Raw genomic sequence first — 19,775 nt, forward strand, 5'->3', positions numbered from 1 at the left:
TGCCCAATTTTCCTTTAGGACAGCCGATTTTCCTAAGGGTTATTGAAGTTAGCAAATCTGTTCCAAATTGGACCTTTAAAGTGTCCTTAAGTACTTTTTTTTCCGGCTCCAAAAATCTTTTTCTTAGACTAACTTTTTCAACTACCGTGCAATTTTGTGTGTGTCTTGACTACTGTCATTTTTTCGAGTTCGCGTGTTTTCGTTCTCACTGATTCAAATGCAATCTAGACTTGTGACAGGAAAACCACTCAAAAAAAAAAAAAAAAATGAACCCAGGATTGATTGTTTTCAAGGGCCATATTTATTTTTTGTAGCTGCTTTGATTTTTTTGGCATGCTCCGATATCATCTTAACGGACACATTTTCATCGAGTTCCACGATCACAGGGCTGAAAGCTTCCAAGTAGTTCATAACGATCTCAGTATCCCTTTTCCCTGAAAAAACAATAAAAATGTTACGGACTTCACACTCAAGAATGACGGTTGAAACTTATGATCAGACTATTTCAAATTACCTACTTGTTGGGAATAACGGACGGGCGCCTCGCGGCCCCCCGTGAGTTAATCAAAATTGAGGGGTGCGCCCCCTGGCTGCTACGCGGCTCAACCCTCTAAGGGCGCTTAGTGGGATCCCGTGAGGCGATGTATGTCGAGTTGGCTCACCTAAGGACCATTTCTTATCGATTCTTGAAAAAATCAGAAAAAATCTGCCCGATAGACGTGCAGCACAAACTGTGACAAAAAATGAACATTCATAACGTTTAAAATGAGAAAAATTCCCCGAAAATATTAATTTTCCAGTGGCATTCGAGAATTTCCAATACTTGCGTAAAATTAATTTATCGTGGCTGTCAGGGCCGGATTAAGGGGGTGGCCACTTGGGCAGCTGCCAATGGCGGCAAATTGTAGGGGGCGGCAAATTTTGCAATCTTTTTGAATGTAGGTATCAAAAAAATAGAGAAAAAAATCGGATTCAGAAAATAAATTACAAACGAGAAAAGACGACAAAATCTCTCATTTCCTCAGAGTGAAAGCAGTATAGTAATTTCTAATTTTGTCGTCTCTCGGTGATACATGAGACAACACCTTCAATTAGTCGAGTTAAGAGAGAGAGACCAAACGCGCAATTCGACCTGGAAGGGAGCGGCGGTCAGCGTGAAACGCATATCGCCCACAAGACTGCATGAATACTTCACGCATTGCGTCAAACACACTGCGGTCAGCAGCAGTCGGCTGGAAACGCATAGCGCCTACAAGACTGCATGAATACCTCACGCATTGCGCCAACACAGTGCGGTCGACGTGGCGGTGGAAGTTAAACTTTTTAACCACATTTATGTTTGTTCTTTCATAATTTTCTCGTTCGTTTTTTATAAACGGAGGGCCTTGTCCAAACAGGGATGGGTTTATGGAACTGAACTTTTGTTAGCGTTGACAGGGCTTTCACAAAAAATGTACCCAACACGAGTAAACGCGTCTCATACACCTCTCCCCCACCGGCACGTTCACTTGATGGTTATTATAGATCGTAATCGACGGATCACACGGGTGAGATTATATTGATATCGATTGGTTCAATATGTAACCACAGCCTCAAAGTCAATTTAGAAATCTGAGGTAACGGGTCTTATGTGATTGAACTTTTACTCTCTGGCAATGAAAAGTGGAATTGTTAGGAATTTTCTCATTTTCAGCTTTTCCAAATCAAATCCTAAAATTTTTGTTTGGGGTTAAGTTCTATTGTATTGAACCAACCGATACATCAAACCTCTGTCGAATACGATCTATTGATGTTTCAAAACAAGTGAGAAAGGGCAGAAAAATACGGGCGGCCCATGGGCGGCAAGTAGGTAAATCCAGCCCTGGTGGCTGTAGGTGTTACTAATGATATTCCCCTCTTATTAATAATCCAGATTTAGAGGTTTGTGGAGATGAGACTTGAAAGTTAGGCGAATAGAGTGGACTGAGTTGTATACTACTATACTGTTATTTAGCTGATGATCTTATTCATGGAAAATAATTTTAAGATACGCCAGAGGTAAATCCAGCAAGTTGGAGAAATTATTTCCTCTCCAATTAAACCTTTGTTAAATAATCGATTTTTATCCGTTTAAGACCGTGTATAGACCATTCCAAAATTCAAGAGCCAAAATTATTTTTAAAGGTGTAGGTTTAAATGGGCAGAATACAATTATTGCCAACTTGCCACAGCCGCCAATAGATAGACATACCTGATTCCCAATATCTGGCTCGTTTTTTTATCTGATCATAGACACTATATCTGTACATAAACTGGGACATTATGATGCGATAGTATCTGTACGGAAGAAGCGGCTCATATGTGGGCACAGAGCAATCTGAACATCGCACCAGGATATCTGAGACTCGCTCACCAGTCGGCTTCGTCATGTCGAATGTCGCTTTCACACCTGCGATAAAGTAAAAATACATGTATTTTTCTTCAAACGAATACATTCAATATTTCGTACTTAAGGTGATTCGATGGACGCCATATTTTGTGTCAGAACGGCATGCGATATATCGCATCAATTGGTTCCATTTTCTTTGGCTACTCGTCATTTTTCTCGAATTTTGAGATCGCAATTCTGTTGTCAGGAGACTAAAGCACTCACTTACCAATTTTAACAAAGGAATTCAACGTAATAAAGGCGTGGTTTTTTCAGAGAGCGAAAACATAGCATTCGATACTGATATCGAAACTGCACTCGAATGCGATATTTTCTCTCTAAAAAAAAACCACACCTTTATTACGTTGCATTGCTTTGTTAAAATTGGTAAGTGAGTGCTTTAGTCTCCTGACCGTAGATTTAACTGCAGACTACATCAGTCGGATTCCATTCTTTGATTTTGAGGGCAAAATTTCGACTTTTAAGTTGTTTTCATATGCGAGGAGTAGAAAGACATTTGGAGGAAGTCGTGGAAATCCGTGCTCGCTGCCTATCGGTGCCGGGTGACATCATTCGGCTCGGCGCGAAACGGAGCCGTTTTAAATTTTTGGAAAAGTTACGCTTTTTGAACTGCGTATTTCCCGATTTCTGAGTTACTTTTTCACGTTTTAAATGTGCGAATCGTGTTCCACGCCTCATTTGTCTTCGGGGTGCTGAATTTGCAAGTCAAAATTCGTTCATGGTTTGTGACTCACTAGTAGTAGAACCGATTACCTGACATCTGCAAGAATGGTGAGTGATGAAGTTCCACTGAAAACTCCAATATTTCTTTGAAGTGCCGTCCGCTGAGCTCCGCGATACCAAATCTGTCCTCAAACGGCAAGAGGGTCAATATGTTCCCGAATGTGATATCTAAAATTTGGACACAACTTTGAGTGATCAACAGATTCAGTGAAAAGAACAAAATACAAGCTTATATTTCGTGTTATCTCATTATTCGATCATTAAACTCGTACAAAAATATATTAATAATAGATTGATGCAGATTCGGATGTTTCTGTCGCTCCAAAAACTCGAGTCTCAAATGGACCGCGTTAAATAGAAAGGAACTAAAGCCACATCAGCCATTGCCGAATTTAATTGGGTAATTTAACTTTTCACATGAAAACGGTTGTGCAAATATTCGTGCAAATTTCAGCGAAGTTTCTCCATAGTACGAAGCAAAGTCCTTAAAGGTTTCAAAGAAATCCGCGAAGATGTTCTCTCGTAAAACGCTAAATTGTCCATTAAATTTGGCAATAGCTGATGTAGCTTGGTTCCTTTCTGTTAAACGCGGTCCAAATCAAATAGTAAATTTATGCGACCAGAATCAAAAGCGGTATACCTACAAGCAGAAATCCATTTAAAGGTCAAATAATAGAGATGTTACATGTGTGAGGAATTTGCAATTTGACTGTTGATTCTTACGTAAAAGTTTGCGAGAAACACGATGGTGCCACTGATTTTCTCTGAAATCAACTCCCAAGCTCAAAAAAAGCTCTCAAGTTGAGGCCAAAATGGAGGGATATCCCTCACGCTACCCTGAGAGTCCACCCTCTACATCAAGACAAACTCTCCATGCAAAGATAGGGAGGAAATACATTGACAGGGCTGCCACTTTATTTGGGGACTCTAAAACTGAAAACACGGCAACCCTGCTAATGTATTTGCTCCCTATCTGTGCATGGAGAGTTTGTCTGGATGTAGAGGTGGACTCTCAGGATAGAGTGGGATATCCCCTCCATTTTGGCCTCAACTTGAGAGCTTATTTTGAGCTTGTGAGTTGATTTCAGAGGAAACCAGTGGCCACATCGTGTTTCTCGCGAACTTTTACACCAGAATCAACAGTCAAATCACAAATTCCTCACACATGCAACATCTCCATTGGTCTGTGTAGGACTAACGTTGGTTATCGTTGATTTGAAGAAAGCGTCTCTGCTAAAAGAGCGCCCATTCGAAAAACGATCGCTGAGTGCTTTTGTAATGATATGCAACTGAAAGAATCTGAGTCAGGAAAATGTCGGTCACTCACACTTTTTTAAAATAATGCCCTATCATCACGATTACATAAAACTAACCTTCCCTCCCCCCCCCCCCCCCAGTGCTTCACGTCTCATCGGGCGTTATGCACCACGTCTTACTTTCATGACTTTACGTTACAGAGAGAGATTTTGTTAGATTTTCCTCCATGATATGGAAAATAGAGCAACATGCAGATGATCTACGATCGGAATAGATGCTTTTCTAAGTTTCACCTTTAACACAGTTTTGTTCACCGTTATTGTTTGAAATAAATTTTTTTTGCCGGTGCAAGTTTATCTGGATCGAAGGATTCTTGGACGAAACTTTTGCACTTACTTCCATGGGGGATCGAAGTTCGTATCCCCCCTGCATGAAGGACCGCCACACTTGCTCTCGTCCAACTGCGACCCTCTCTCTGTTTCGTGTACTGGAAAATGAATTAATCAGCGGGCCAATCATTGAAACTGATAGACAAAGCAATAGACAAAGAAGACAAAGAGAAAACGGAGCGATCCTATCGGTTGAAACGAGTGATTCTTAAAGACTGAGGTGGATAATGGTAGATTAATCGTGGGGTCTCTCATGGGTTGCCGTCAGTCAGTCCATTACTTACCGTCCCTACTTTGCACGGAGAAAGAGAGCACGGGTCAGAGGCGTAGGAAGGGGGGCCATGGGGGCCTGGACCCCCCCCCCCCCTCCAGAATTGGAAGTAGTATTATCTGCCCCCCCAGAAATTCTGGATGATGCAAAGACACCTTCTTTAACGGTAAGTCACTGTCGCCGTGGCCCGTGAGAGGATGCCTATAAATAGAATGACTGTTGAATGCAACAATTTCAAAGTATTTTAAACTTAAAATGCATAAAACTGGGTGATTTTTAGGCAGAAATTGAAGGAAGATTAGCGCCACAAGTGCCTCGAGATGCGCTCAAATTGAGTTAAAATTTCAAAAATTTCCCGGACCCCCCACTGAGCTGGGGGGTGTGGAATACCCCCCACCAGACCCCCCGGTAGTGGGGGGCCAGACCCCCCCAGCAAAATTACCTAGCTACGCCTATGGCACGGATGATCCACGGGTTGTCGGCTGATCTGAACATTTCTAATTTATTGTAATACTAACCCACTTGTTGCGACAGTACCCCCTACCCTGACTTGAGTTGCGGTACTACTACAATCGATTGAAAATGTCCTTTGTCCGTATCACGCAACAAGTTGGGGTAGTACCACAATTTTAAGGGAGAACCTCAAACACTTTTTTCCTCGTGTGACCATTCCAGCCATACCCACTTCCACTAATAGAATCGCTCCATTTTCCCATTGTCTTTTTATACTCTCGGATATTTTAGGAATTTTGCCGTAACTTTCCAATTTGCCACTTTCCAAATTACTGTTAGGCATCGTGGAACGCTATGAAATTGTTCTCTTCATATATACGCTTCAGCAGATATGAAATTTTCATCTCACTGGCCGACCCATTTTTACTTTTATAGATTTGCCTAAAACGTGTCAACTGATTCCGTGTAGATTTTTAGCGATGATTCCAACATAACTTCCGTTCTTCTGTGGGTCAGGTCGACTTTCCCTAAAAATCAGGCTTTTCCAGCCCAGTGAGTAATCAGTTTACTGGAAAATCTGTGGACGATAGAGAAAAACTGAGGTCTTTTTCGGAAAATTGATTTTTCCCTAGAAAAGCTCAATTTTTAAGGAAAATACTTATTTTTCCGGGGGAAATCGGCCTGACTTGGAAAACGCAGATCATTTCCAGAATCAGCGCTGAAAATCTACCCAGAATCAGTGAACATATTGTAGGCAAATTTACCCGTGTTGACCAGTGATTTTCTTTTATACGACAAAATTATAAAATCATTTGGACATATTTCTGCCAGACGGAACTATGTGCATTGAGACCTGAGCCCTGCCCTATTACCCAAAAGAATATATGCATAACAGGGCTCACGTCATGATGCACATAGTTCCGTTTGGCAGAAATTCGTCCATTTAGCAATGACTTGCTGTGCTACTCTTGCAAATTAACACAAATCCCAAACATTAGTCATGGGTTACCTCGTGGACCATCGCATCTGTGATCAATTTTCCGATGGTGCATGCCCCTGAGTGGCAGACTGCGTTGGTGGCGTCCAAGTCTACCAGCGTTTTGCCCACCACTCTAGATCCGATTATTTCGACGTCACTACGCCAGGGTTGGAGTTTTTCTTCAATGAAAGGATCTGATAAAAACGGCAAAAATCAGCATCTGTGAGGATCAATATCCAGATTGCAATCGGTAGCGAAGGAAGAAAGCCGCCTAACTAGCAATCTCGGTGAAAATGAGTTTGTGAGTTTTCCGCATTTTACAGAATAAAATACGCAAACTGATGTTTTTAGTTTTTTCAAGTTCCGCATGAAAGCAATGTAATGTGTAAAATGTTGCAAAATCCACCCTAAATTACAAAAATGGCGAAGATTTTCCTTCGTCTTGTAAAATCGTCTTGAAAATTTTTACAGAGGCAATTTGTACACAAAAAAAGGAATAAATCGATTCTCCAATGCAAAGTTCAACGCTTACGTGATAGTTACGTGAATGGTAAAAATAGGCAGAGGAAGAAATTTTTCCTTACGTGTGCGCACGGTTTTGTCCAGCAAAATAGGGTTGCCTTCCCACGATGATACCTGAAACTGTCCAGCAACTTTTTCAAACTTTACTTTTAAAAAACCCACGTACTTTGAGAAAGCTGAGGCTTGAACAATGATAACTTTCCGACCGCTTTGTTGAGTAATGACTTTTGGGTAAGGTCCTGCAGGTTTGTCGCTGGGCAGCGGAGGTGTGCCTGGTGGGAAAAATGAAAGGACGAAAATTAAGTATCAAAAGGTTTGATACCTTATGTCATTTTTAAATCTCTTAAAATGTGGTAGAAATGAAATCCTCATTTCCTCAACCTTGATCTTTTGTTTGTAGATTCTATTGGAATCGGTCACCGTGTAAGGGAGGAATCTGTTGTGAAAGGTGGTCATGACGGGGAAGTCAGCAGTCGCTTTATCCGTATTTTACTTTACGTAATTTCTCTTTTAAAACTTTTGGAATAATAAATTAAAGTCAAAATCGGCACACACGGTAATATGACGATTCGGTAGGTACCCTTTTTACGGGTTAGGGTAAATTCAAATTGCCCGTCAAACGGCCCCTCGTAAAGTAAAATTTTCGTCGTTTTGGGTCCTTAAGTGCTCATAACTTTTTTAAAACTCAACGGATCTCAATAAAACCCTTCCACTTTGTAGTCCTAATTGAGATGCGTCCGTAGACAGCAAGATCGTCGGAATCCGTGCCGTCGTTTGGGCTGCAGTCGAGTGGAAACCAAATCAATTTTCAGATTAAGGGAGGTACGTGTGTCTATGAGTGTCGGCCACCACTTGCTATCGGGACTTGCTATCGTAGGACGTCATTTTTCTCGACCGGGGGTGGCTACCGCCACTCTTGATAAAGCGACTATGTATGAATACCTTCTATAGCATGCCTATAACCGGGGGCTACCCAAAATAAGATTATGAACGTGTTGCTGCAACATTATTTTTGACAGTAACCATAGGCGTAGCTAGGTCATTTTGCTGGGGGGGGGGGAGTCTGGGGGGTATGGAATACCCTCCAGCACAGTGGGGGATCCGGGGGGGGGGCCTCCCCCCGAAATATTTTGAAATTTTAACTCTATTTGAGCGCATCTCTAGGCACTTGTGGCGCTATTCTTCCTTCAATTTCTGCCTAAAAATCACCCAGTCTTATGCATTGATATTGTTGCATTCAACAGGTTATTCTATTTATAGGCATCCTCTCACGGGCTACGGCGACAGAGACTTATCGTTGAAGAAGGTTTTTTTGCACCATCCAGAATTTCTGGGGGGGCCAGTTGATACTATTTCCAATTTTTTTTTGGGGGGGGGGCAAACCCCCCTGCCCCCCTTCCTACCCCTCTGACAGTAACGTTGTCACAATGTTTCCGTAATCACTTTTTTTTCGGGCGAGACCTAATGACTTCTGGTTGATATTACAATGCATTTTGAATATCAACACACTCACCGGTATACAAAAAAGTATGAGAGTGACCACCCACTATGATGTCAGCGTCTAGGCCCTGCCGTGCAACTCTCACATCCTCAAGGTATCCAGTATGGGAGATCGCCACGACCACATCAACATAATGATCTCTTAGTTCTTTGATGGCTTTATTCGTTGCTTCCACTTCGTCTTCGAATATCAGATCGCCTGTGTTCTCTAGGGTCTGAAAACCGGCAATAAAAATGAAAGAGTTAGTAAGAGGGAAAAGTCTGCGTGGTGGTAACCTTCGCTCAATCGGTGATTTTTCAATGAAGATCAATTTCAGTGGGTATAAATAATATTTTGGGGGAAAAAAACACATTGGATCTAGAGTCCAGACTCTTGAAAACATTGACAAGAAAAAATACTCTTAATTCAATCGGATTTAAGCTTAAATCAAAAGGAAATCCGCTTAAATTAAGAGGCTTGGTTCTTGATTTAAGCTTAAATACTGGTTAAGCTTAAATACTTAAATAACTGGTGTACAGTGCCGACCTCTACTTGCCTTCCTGTGTTGAGCTGTACAGCGCTTAGACGCCAGCCCTCAACTGCTCACCACTAAACGGTCAGTAGTGATCAACACTAATCTTGTTTTTTCCGTGTATTTAATAAAAATAACTAACTATTACGTAAAGAATGTACAAACCGGGAACATCTTTGCAACATATCCAACGATGCCAATACGCAAACCATTTTTATTCACGATTATCCATTTGCTCAGGTATTTCAGCAAATCTGGAACCTTCGTGCAGTCGACGTTAGAAAGTACCGTCGGTGTGCTCTGAAGTAGGCTTAAATAATTTAAGACACCTTTCGGCCCGTCGATGTCAAATTCGTGATTTCCAATTATCTGAAACACGAAAAATGTTCCTGAAATATCTTGAATTTTTCTTCTAGAAAATTTCTCTTTAGAAAAACCATACCCTCCGACACTTGGCTTAAATAGACAGCGGTTATATTTAAATGCAGGTGCTAGAATTAATGTGACCGTTTTGGTGGGAAAAACTTACATTTTATTGCATGAGTAAGAATAACAAGCCGAAGTCTAGGCCTCATCGTCGGGGTCGTTACTAAGTATTAAACACGAGGGCCTCAACTTAATTTATAAAACAATGAGTAGGTATCATTTGTATCAGACGGTTCTATAAATTAAGTTATGACCGTTGTGTTTAAAACTTTGTAACACTAAATTTGCGGAAAAGTTACGCTTTTTGAACTGCGTATTTGTCGATTTCTGAGTTACTTTTTCGCGTTTTAAATGTTCGTATCGTGTTCTACGCGTCATCAGTGGCGTGACGTGAATGATCGACTATCGATATTTCTCAATTTGAAGCTATGGTAAAGAATCGATAAGGTGTTCACTGCGAACACCCTATCCATCGATCCTTTTTTATAGGTTTAAATGGCAAATCAATCGATATATCGCAAAGCACGCCACGCCACTGGTCTTTAGCATAATGTATTCACAGGTCAAAATTCGTTCATGGTTTAGTTACCCACTCCTGCATAATTGCCCTCCGCGGAGAAAGAGTTCTTATTTCCGAAAAATTCACATTTGGACTATAACATCATTACAGAAGAAGTGCTTGCCGAAAATTTCGACACATCAAATCGACAAAATAATCTGTAACACTATTACTCGGTTTATACCCTCGAAATTATTTCCAAGTAAAACCTCATCAAACGTCTAACATCAATATCTGACGCACCACAGCGTGTTGTGACTTCATTGAAGTGCACTTAAAACCGTTCATTTTATTTTAAGAAATCTTCTATATTGGATGTATCAACCAGTCGATTAACCATCAATTTTTTCGTGAAGATCCGTTTTGATTTTCACAAGAAGTAACCAACCTGTGCATCCACTGGTAAGAGATTCATAAATTCTGCTGTCACATTCCACTTAAAGAGGTTGTACCAGAGAGTTCCAGTAGATACATCACCAGCGTTTATGACCAACGAGTTTGGTTCTTGATTTTTCAGCTCAAGTATTTTTGCGTGCATGCGTGCAAATCCACCTGTAGGATAAAACATTTTTAATGGCCAGCCAACCCGGAATTTTTAATTTTTTTTATTATTTCCTGATTTTTACTTTCTCCCTCCATTGAATGTCGAGTTCACATTTTTTTTTTTTTTTTTTTTTTTTTTTTTTTTATGTAAAATCAACATTTGATGCTTCACGCACATTTTTTAATAGTACAAATGCTTAATCAACGTTCAGTATTTTCCGTGTAAAAATCGTAGTTTTTCTTCAACTTACCCATGCAAGTATTCGCGGCTCCTTTCTCGCAGATGCCGCCCGTCACAGGATTTACCGGCTCAAAGCGAGCGTGGAAATCGTTAAAGTGGATTATGCTTACTTCGATAGCGCCTTCTACGGAGGCAAGAAACCACCCGCACAACACCACACACAGGGCCACAAACATTCCGCTCTTTCTCTTCAAATATTAAAATAAACACACGCGTATGCCTCGAGTAAATATCAACAAAAACACGAACCAACACAGAAGTTTAGCAGCTGAGGCCAACCTCAGCCGAAATTTCCCTGAGACGCTACGGTCGAAACAATTTTCAGCAGCCTAAGGGGTCATTGTTTCAGGCTGTAACTTTGAAATTTGCACACATCATGAGCGTTGCCATCGAAGCCTCTTGTCACACTAAAGTTTCGTAGATTTTAGGAATGCGAAACTGTCTAATATGTCGATAACATTCTAATCTACGATTTATACTTCCGTTGAAGAGCTTTGACTTAGCATAATTTCATGTAAATTAACCGTGACAGACTCTTGAAATCAACACATGAAGACGTATTATCAACGTCGAGCTAACAATAAGTGTTATAAAATCGAAACTTGAGTTAAATGTATCATTTACATTTCGTTCTCAGCATCAAGGACACCATACTACATGGGGGCCATTCAAGTATTACTTAACGCACTTATTCCGATTTTTGACCCCCTTCACTCACTTGTAACGCACCCGCAACATAACTCCAAACCCATTTGTTGAATGGAGACTTTGCATGCAACTTTTTTATTGCTTCATCTGAAAGTGCTTAAAGAGCTGATTTCACAGTATTTTTTATAATTTTTTTCTGATATAGGAAATAGTATGAAAATATATTCAAAAGTGAGAAAATGCACCGCCTAGTGACGTCATCTGGCGGCATTTCCCTTATAAACACACGTATTTTAGCAGATTAAATAATTTTGTCATACCTTCTCCAATAATTGTTCAATTCATGAACCAATAGGGTATCCTCGTGTTTAATTCACTCAGTGGCTTCCACCTAAACACGAAATTCATCACATTTTAGACACCTGCAAATGCTCTATTATGTAACCCTGACTTGACCCCCCTCCCCCCCAATTTTAAAAAAAAAATCAAGAAAATGCTGCGAAAACAGCTTGAAACAACTCCGGATTTTTTTACATACATAAGAGTCGCTCTCACAGCACTCTCCGGCGCTCTGCGACGCCTAAGCCTCCCACAGATCATCAGGAAGTTGGCACTCCCGCATCTCATCCATAACCCCCTGTCACCAACCTTTCACCGGGCGTCCCCTTCGTCTCCTCCCAGGAGGAACCCAATCAAGCATCTTTTTTGGCAGCCTCTCTTCCGTCATCCTATTGACATGACCGTACCAGACAAGCTGTTTGGTAAGATATTTTACGCTTATGCAGAAATTCTAATTTTTATCCGCAGAAAATCAGGATTTGGCAGCCAAAAATCAGGATTTCCCAAAATGAAAAAAAAAAAACTAGACACCCTGCGAACACTCCGGGATTTTCAAAAGTTCCGGAAAAAATTCCGGCAAATCTGAAAAGTTCCGGAATTCCGAACTAGTTCCGGGAAATAGGAGCACTGGATCCGCTCAAAAATAAATGCAATTACAAAGTGTCTATCCTGTTCCACCGATTTCCCGCGCGGCCGCGTTACCTGTTGAATTATCTCCGAACTTCCTCGCGTTGCGGAAAGTGGAAATCGCCCGAGTCTTCACTCCCAAGCGCTGCGGTTTCAGCTAAAACTAAAGCGAATAGTTGCCAGATCGTATAATAAAACATACTTTTTACCTCGAGCGATGAGGCAAAAATGCTCGTTCCTCAACTTGACTCGACAATCGGGCTACGGCGGAACTTGCAACTCGGGTTTCGCCTCCGAACCTCGGATTCTAGTTGGACGTATTTCTGCCAAACGGAACTATGTGCGTTTAGACATGAGCCCCAAGACTCATAAGAACACATGCTTATCAGGGATCACGTCATGATGCACATAGTTCCGTTTGGCAGAAATACGTCCGGTCGGTTCTCGTTCGTTGGAGGGCTTGCATAGCGAAGTGGGTGACGGGGCTGTTTGAGGAGCCATTGTCTACGCGACTGGCGGGAAAGTGCATTCCCGGGAAGTCGGTGATAATTCAGTGAGTCGACTCTCATTCGCCCCCTCGTTCAGCGCCGCAGGTTGTCAACGATGAACGATGCGAAATTCATTTCAAGCGCTCAGTCGATAAAGCGTCCTATCCACCTACACAGAGTTTGAAACTCGCAGGCGCCAACGCGCCAAATGCGCCTAAAAAATCGGCCATGGCGCCGAAAAAATGAAGGATCTGCACCAACGTGGCCCCTAAAAATCTTGATTTTCACAGGAAGTCATATAAAGAAAGAAAAACAAATCTATCTGAATTGAAAAAACTCAGAATGTTCAGCACTACGAGTGAAAGCTTGCTTTTTCTATTCTTCACGATTTCATTCTTTGTGCTTTTGTCTTCCCCAAGATACGGCTACTTACTAGTTCTGTTACGAAAACATCTGGCATCTAACTTTTCACTAAATGCGCCGTAATATAAAGGCAAAAAGTCAATTTGGCCCCTAAAAAATCTTCAATGGCGCCTAAAATTCGGGCTTGATGCGCCACATGGCTCCTAAAACTCAAAGGTGAGCTAGTTTCGAACACTGCACCTACATCCTACAAACTAGGGGCTTCAAGGAGGGTCATCAATGGACTTGTTGACTGTTGCCTTTCAAAGATCTTCGGCCCGAAGATCTTTGGAGGTAACCTATGCGTTCGGGACATATCAAAGATCAGATTTTGAAATGTCCAATGAATTTCGCGCAAAAGTGGCTGAGAAATTAAAGTATGAGTACCAGATGGAAGGTTCCAGTTTGTAGGAGGGCAAGTCGGTAGAAGTAGGGGTTGACGTCACTGGCGCTTTAAAATGGAGATGTTGTATGTGTGAGGAATTTGCGATTTGACTGTTGATTATTATGCAAAAGTTCGCAAGAAACACGATGATGTCACTGGTTTTCTCTGAAATTAACTCCCAAGCTCAAAAAAAGCTCTCAAGCTGAGGCCAAAAAGGAGGGGATATCCCGCACGCTATCCTGAGAGTCCACCTCTACATCAAGACAAACTCTCCAAAGATGGGGAGCAAATACATTAGCAGGGTTGCCGTGTTTTCAGTTTTGGAGTCCCCAGGTAAAGTGCAGTGGCGTGGCGTGCTTTGCGATTTATCGATTGTTATGCCGTTTAAACCTATGGAAAATGATCGATGAACAGGGTGTTCGCTACGAACACCTTAGTAATCGATTCTTTACCATACGTTTAAATTTTAAAACAATCGATACATCGCACTTCACGCCACGCCACTGGTAAAGTGACAGCCCTGTCAGTGTATTTGCTCCCTATCTTTGCATGGAGAGTTTGTCTTGATGTAAAGGTGGACTCTTAGGATAACGTGGGATATCCCCTCCATTTTGGCCTCAACTTGAGAGCTTTTTTTTGAGCTTGGGAGTTGATTTCAGAGAAAACCAATGGCACCATCGTGTTTCTCGCCAACTGTTACATAAGAATCAACAGTCAAATCGCAAATTCCTCACACATGCAAAATTTCCATTCCCATTCATTCTTACGGCCCTCGACTAACAAGCACACCCCTTTTTCCCACCTGTCTGTAGTTGCGTTTGGCAGAAATACGTCCACATATAGTGCGGGCCACGTTTCTTAGCGTTTTCCCCCTTGTTGGATCTGAACACAGACTGTTTCAGTTTTTCTTTGTAGAGCTTTGACGAATCGACGTGAGTAGCAAATAACTTCAAACAGTCCTTGCCGTGCCGCTTTCACCGGGTAGCGTAGATATCAAATCCCTCCTGGATCGGGAAGTTCTCCCCACTCGAGTGAGACGAGTCAAATTTAATTAGGAAACGGTATCATGTGAACGGCTCGAGAGCTCGATAGTTAACTTCAAACATAACATTTGTTCCGGATTGCCAAGCTCGGGAACCTACTCCAACGAGTTCCCGTCCTTGTTGAGTTGACGTGCTTCGTCCTTTGTTGCCAAATCGCACACTGAAACGTATGATTGAGTCGGGCAGCGCTGCCGTGATAGCAAAGAGAGCAGTAAGTGCGAGAATGAAGTTCTGAAAAAACGGGCTCAGAAGCATCTGACCGGAAAATTTTATTGAAAGAAACCTCCGTTCTTTCTCAAATTATCAATAATCGTCCAAAAGACTCCTAGGACATTCGACAGTTGCCAACATTCCTTCGATAAATGTTTATTCTCGAGAAGAGTTATAACTATTTTCAGGATGTAGATATGATAGCGAATAGAATTCTCTGAGCATTTGGAGAAAAAATATTTACAAATGCCCCCAAATATTCAAAAAAGATTCAAGAAAGAAAGAAAAAAAAGATTATATCGAAGGAAATTGAGCAACGTCTGAAGGTTCATACGGCGTTCTTTCTTCGCACGGCAGTAGAGATTAAGGGAGAAAATAATGGATTGACAATGAGGTCTTTCGTGGGTTTCCGTTACTTAGTCTGTTACTTGGATCCGTTGTCCATTGCAACCACCCGCTTCCACCAATAGGATCGCTCCATTTACCCTCTGTCTTCTTCGTCTATAGCTTTGTCTATCAATTTAAACGATCAGCCTACAGGCCGCTAATTAAGTCTAAAAGTCGTTGTACGGTAATCTATCTCTATAACGAGAATTCAAGGGACCGACCCATTTCCGCGCTATAGAGTAGAGATGTTCTCGTTAATCGTATGACAATAATCGATCAGAAAACGACGGACAAACTCAGTCATCGATGATTCAATAGACCAAGGTACCATCCAGGGGTGCAAAATCTCTACGATCCTGCGATCTTAGGATTGCAGGCTCGTGGTATGCTTTAGTTGAAAATGGTGTACACCACGATAGGTTCGGCGTGGCAGTCCGGCACCGAATTTTCAACGATTAAAACGCAAACGCGCAATGCGTGAAGTATTTCTGCAGTCTTGTAGGCGTTAATACGCGTTTGGGCCGACCGCACTATTTGGCGCAATGCGTGAAGTATTTCTGCAGTCTTGTAGGCGTTAATACGCGTTTGGGCCGACCGCACTATTTGGCGCAATGCGTGAAGTATTTCTGCAGTCTTGTAGGCGTTAATATGCGTTTGGGCCGACCGCACTATGTGGCGCAATGCGTGAAGTATTCCGTCAGTCTTGTAGGCGCTAATACGCGTTCCGCGCCGACCGCGCCGTGTTCGGCGCGATTGGCTGAACTCCCGGAGTCAACGGTTTTCAACTTGTTACTACCATTATGTTTTTTGCACGCTGTGTTGGCGCGTATACGTAGTATACCGCCTTTGCGATCGTTTCGACCCCCCACTCGATACAATAACCGAGTCCCTTAGTTCCTTACCGAAAAGTGACTACCGCGAACTTCTGAGATTTTCCAAAGCGTGTAAAAAGTTTATTTATCCGTCAATAATTATGATTTAAAGTTGTTTCTCATTCTGGGGCTTTTTAGTTTATGTGCAGTGAATACCAAGAGTCTACGTTACTTGGTTTTTTTTAAAAAAAGCCTAAGAATGCGACGCGCTGATTTAAAATATGCATATATAAGCAGAAACAAGCGAACTGATTCGAGGATGGCTGACCAGGCCGGCACTCTAGGAATGAGAATTTTACTCCTCCGTTTCGTTCATAACGTTGCTTTGACAGATCTCCACACCACTGTTAGGCTTTTCAAAAGTTGGTACCTTTCCTCTGATAGCGAAGGCCACCCATCATAGACGTAAGTGCAATCTGTGATGAGCCTCAAAACTCATTAGACCATGTGCTAACCATAACCCATACAGAAATCAGTTTGCTTTTACAGAAAACCACTTACCCTTCTCCTCCCCGCACACCGGACCTCTGTCCCGACACCGAGGCAGTGTCTTTTGTCCTCCCGAGCGACCCGATCCGGACCCTCACCCTTGATTTCACGCTTGATTAACCATTTCACCGTCACGCTAGGATTCGTCCAATTTTCAAAAAAAATTGTTTCCCGTGTACTTAGCAATTTTTTCCTCACTCTCCGTTAAAAGACGAATTAAAAGAGGTCTCATTCATAAAAATCGGCCGAATAGAAGAGAAGTTACAGTATTCGAAATCCGAAGAAATCAACGAAACTTCTCCAGACAAAAAATAAATGTATAAATTACAATTAAATATAATTGACCTTAGAATTTGACAAGCAATTCAATTATATAACGGAGAAAAAATTGGGAGAAATTACAAAAAATTCGCCTCTTGCAAGGGGCTTCCTTGTAAGAATTTTGACCTGAAGATAAGGTTTGAATAGCAGCAGTACTCCATACAATACACGGTGTGCCTGAACGAACATATTTTTTTGTCAAAATCGAAAATTCTTTATATTTTTTGACTACATTGTCTCTTAAGTCGTTTAAGCTAAAAAAAAATTCCGTCAAGATTCTGGAAAGTAAAGGCGCTTTAAAAGTATTCTGGGGCTATAATAGCTACATCACCGGGAGTAAATCCCGTTATATTATTAAAAAGAAACTGACTCCATAGTTTAATTCCTTAGTTTCTTGAATACGATTATTTTAAGCACTCAAACATTTATACCACCAATTACAGCCATGGGGTGATTTCCTGAGAGCCGATAATATCACGAATTTCTCATAGAACCTTTCAAAATTGGCTTGCTTTTTGGGCAGCCGATTCGGTCATCGAACCGGGATTTAAATAGACTGATAATAACACAAAGCTCTGAGAAAAATTTTGAGATGAGTATAGGAACGGTTTGTAAATAACGAGGAGAGGCGGGCAAAGCGGCTAAAATCCTATCTAATTTTTACCATTATTCTGTTGAATGGATGTTGCCGCGGACTGCTAACTGTGTACACACATGGTTTCTGTTCTGGTTCTGGTTTTCTGATATGCATATCGATACGTGAGTATTTTAACTCGTAGAATCCAATGTTCACGTCAGGGAGTCGACACATTTCGATTTTTTCGATTATATACGGAAAATTGATGGTTTTTCGGGATTGAAATTATTATTGTTTCATGAAAAGTAAATGCACCCAAAATGACTATAGCATATTGATTTTTACATATTTGCACTCACGAAATTGGTTGATAAATTCAACGAGTGGGTGCATCGACTTGGTATATCAAGTTTCTGCAATTTTTTACGGCAAATCGGTAGATTTTCGGGATGTAGATTGCTTACTTTCAATTCATGAATGAATAAAGCATGAACATGGTTGAACTTCTTTACATGCATGGAAATACGTTTAAAATAACAAAATCAAGACATATCTAATGCAATTGCATTTATATCGAGTCAATTTCTTTTCAATATGTATAACGGGATTTATAATGCCGGTGATTTGGGTATTTTAGCCCCAAAATACCTTTAAATCGACTTTATCTTTCAGGAGTTCGACAAAATTTTTTCTTTCTTCGCTTAAATTATTACGTAGCACTTTTCTTTAAGAATCTGATAAAGTTTTGCTTGGGGCAGATCAAAAAACTTAAACTCGTTCGAATGGCTTTTTACATTCACAATACACGGTCTCGTCAAAGTGCGTCGTTGACCTCTCAGTGTTGGATCGTATGAATTCTCTTGTTGTGCTACTTGCCTATTTTGAAATCTTTGTAAATGAAAACTAAAGGGGTTGATATGTGCGAGTTAATGACGCGCCTTATCAACACATTGTGTTGGAGTTCACTGCTTGTTTGGATTACTGTCATTTAAAATACTTTTTTAAGAAGAATACATTATATTCAACTATTTTTCCTTTGTTTATTTACAAGCGGTTATCACCATATTCGCACCTTTTTTGAAACTGCCCTGATTTTTTGGCCACTGGAAATTCGTAAAAATCGGCAATGGACATTAATTATGCTCTAGAGATGGCAGATTCTTGATTATGAAAACCTTCACTTTGAATCATGAGCCAGGTCGACGGTCGCTTTCCACAGAAGTGGTGCCAAATGATCCGTCCTCCAGCTTTTCATTTGAGTTCTATCTGAAGAGCCTTAAGCCTACAGGGTGCTCCGAACTTTCATTGATATACCGTGCGTCTATTTCTCGCATCATCTGTATCAGCTGTTGCTGCTTCATAATAATAATAATTTCCCACATCTTGAATAAATTCTGAAGAAACTTGGATAGAAGTGTTGCCCGAGAACCTTTTTTTATTCAATGAGAATCGTTTATTTCTCCCTCGATAACACAAATAACTTTTTACCAGGCTTGTTCAAATTGGTCCCGAAGGCTTAACCGGGGAGATACGATCCTAAGCCTTTGCCCTGCAGACTTAAAAAATGACTCGGGCTCGGGTGGTGAACTTTCAGCGCGGCTCAAGCGGATAAAGCGAGGACAAGATGTATGGATGAAGTTATTCCAATAAGTTTTCATTTTCCCGGAAGCCGCGGCCGACCGCGCTTAACGACACAACAAAGCTTATCGCATGCTGAGCAAAGTAGGTATTTCTCACATTAGCGGCCTATATGATTTACGACTGCCCCTTCCCCACCTCTCGCCCTTGCTTACGGGTAGCGCTGTCGACAAATTGCAATCGAAGGGATGAGATGGGTCTCCCAATAAGGAAAATTACACGGTAAAAAGAATCAGTAAGTTCGAGAACACACCAACTCGGGTTTTCTTCGATTTTCACTTTTTACGGTTTAGTAACGCTTATGGATAGAGGCATCTGCGCGCAAAAGGAAATTTCGAAATTGCAACCGGAAGTGCTCGAAACAGCGGCGGGGAAAGGGAAAAATCGAAGTATTTCATTGGAAATACCAATTTTTGGGCATTTCAAGGGAATCGGGTGACCATCAGATTTTGCGACTTTCTTTTTTCGGTTCTGTATACCCTGTAGCAACAAGTTAAATATAAATATTCAAGCGTTATTCAGGTCAAAAATTATACGTTTTTCTGG

General features: G+C 41.3%; 2 protein-coding genes across 3 annotated transcripts in view; one reads left to right on the forward strand and one right to left on the reverse strand.

The window, feature by feature from the left end:
* Window positions 1–19,775, forward strand: part of LOC109038201 (uncharacterized) — a 244,848-nt gene that overhangs the window by 207,299 nt on the left and 17,774 nt on the right. The gene's annotated exons all lie outside the window — the stretch shown is intronic.
* LOC109038200 (apyrase) lies at window positions 279–11,243 on the reverse strand. Of its 2 annotated transcripts, XM_072304165.1 has the most exons (11): window positions 10,814–11,243; window positions 10,408–10,571; window positions 9,200–9,403; window positions 8,536–8,737; window positions 7,085–7,294; window positions 6,531–6,694; window positions 4,805–4,895; window positions 3,182–3,319; window positions 2,231–2,428; window positions 519–731; window positions 279–434 (listed from the first exon to the last, which is right to left on the reverse strand). In XM_072304165.1, exons 1-10 carry the CDS (start codon window positions 10,977–10,979, stop codon window positions 565–567), a joined length of 1,704 nt encoding a protein of 567 aa, XP_072160266.1. In that variant the 5' UTR covers window positions 10,980–11,243; the 3' UTR covers window positions 279–434; window positions 519–564. The 2 variants fall into 2 exon arrangements, with proteins under 2 accessions (XP_072160266.1, XP_072160267.1); XM_072304166.1 differs by lacking the exon at window positions 519–731.

The sequence above is a fragment of the Bemisia tabaci genome, chromosome 9 (assembly GCF_918797505.1).
Source record: "Bemisia tabaci chromosome 9, PGI_BMITA_v3".
Lineage (NCBI taxonomy): Eukaryota > Metazoa > Arthropoda > Insecta > Hemiptera > Aleyrodidae > Bemisia > Bemisia tabaci.

Bases quoted from the DNA above. Each gene is read 5' to 3' on its own strand.
- LOC109038200 (XM_072304165.1), bottom strand. From the start codon at position 10,979: ATGTTTGTGGCCCTGTGTGTGGTGTTGTGCGGGTGGTTTCTTGCCTCC. The intron at 10,572-10,813 runs GTAAGTTGAAGA...TTTATCCTACAG, and splicing joins AGCCGCGAATACTTGCATGG to GTGGATTTGCACGCATGCAC. The intron at 6,695-7,084 runs GTAAGGAAAAAT...CGTTTTTATCAG, and splicing joins GGACAAAACCGTGCGCACAC to ATCCTTTCATTGAAGAAAAA.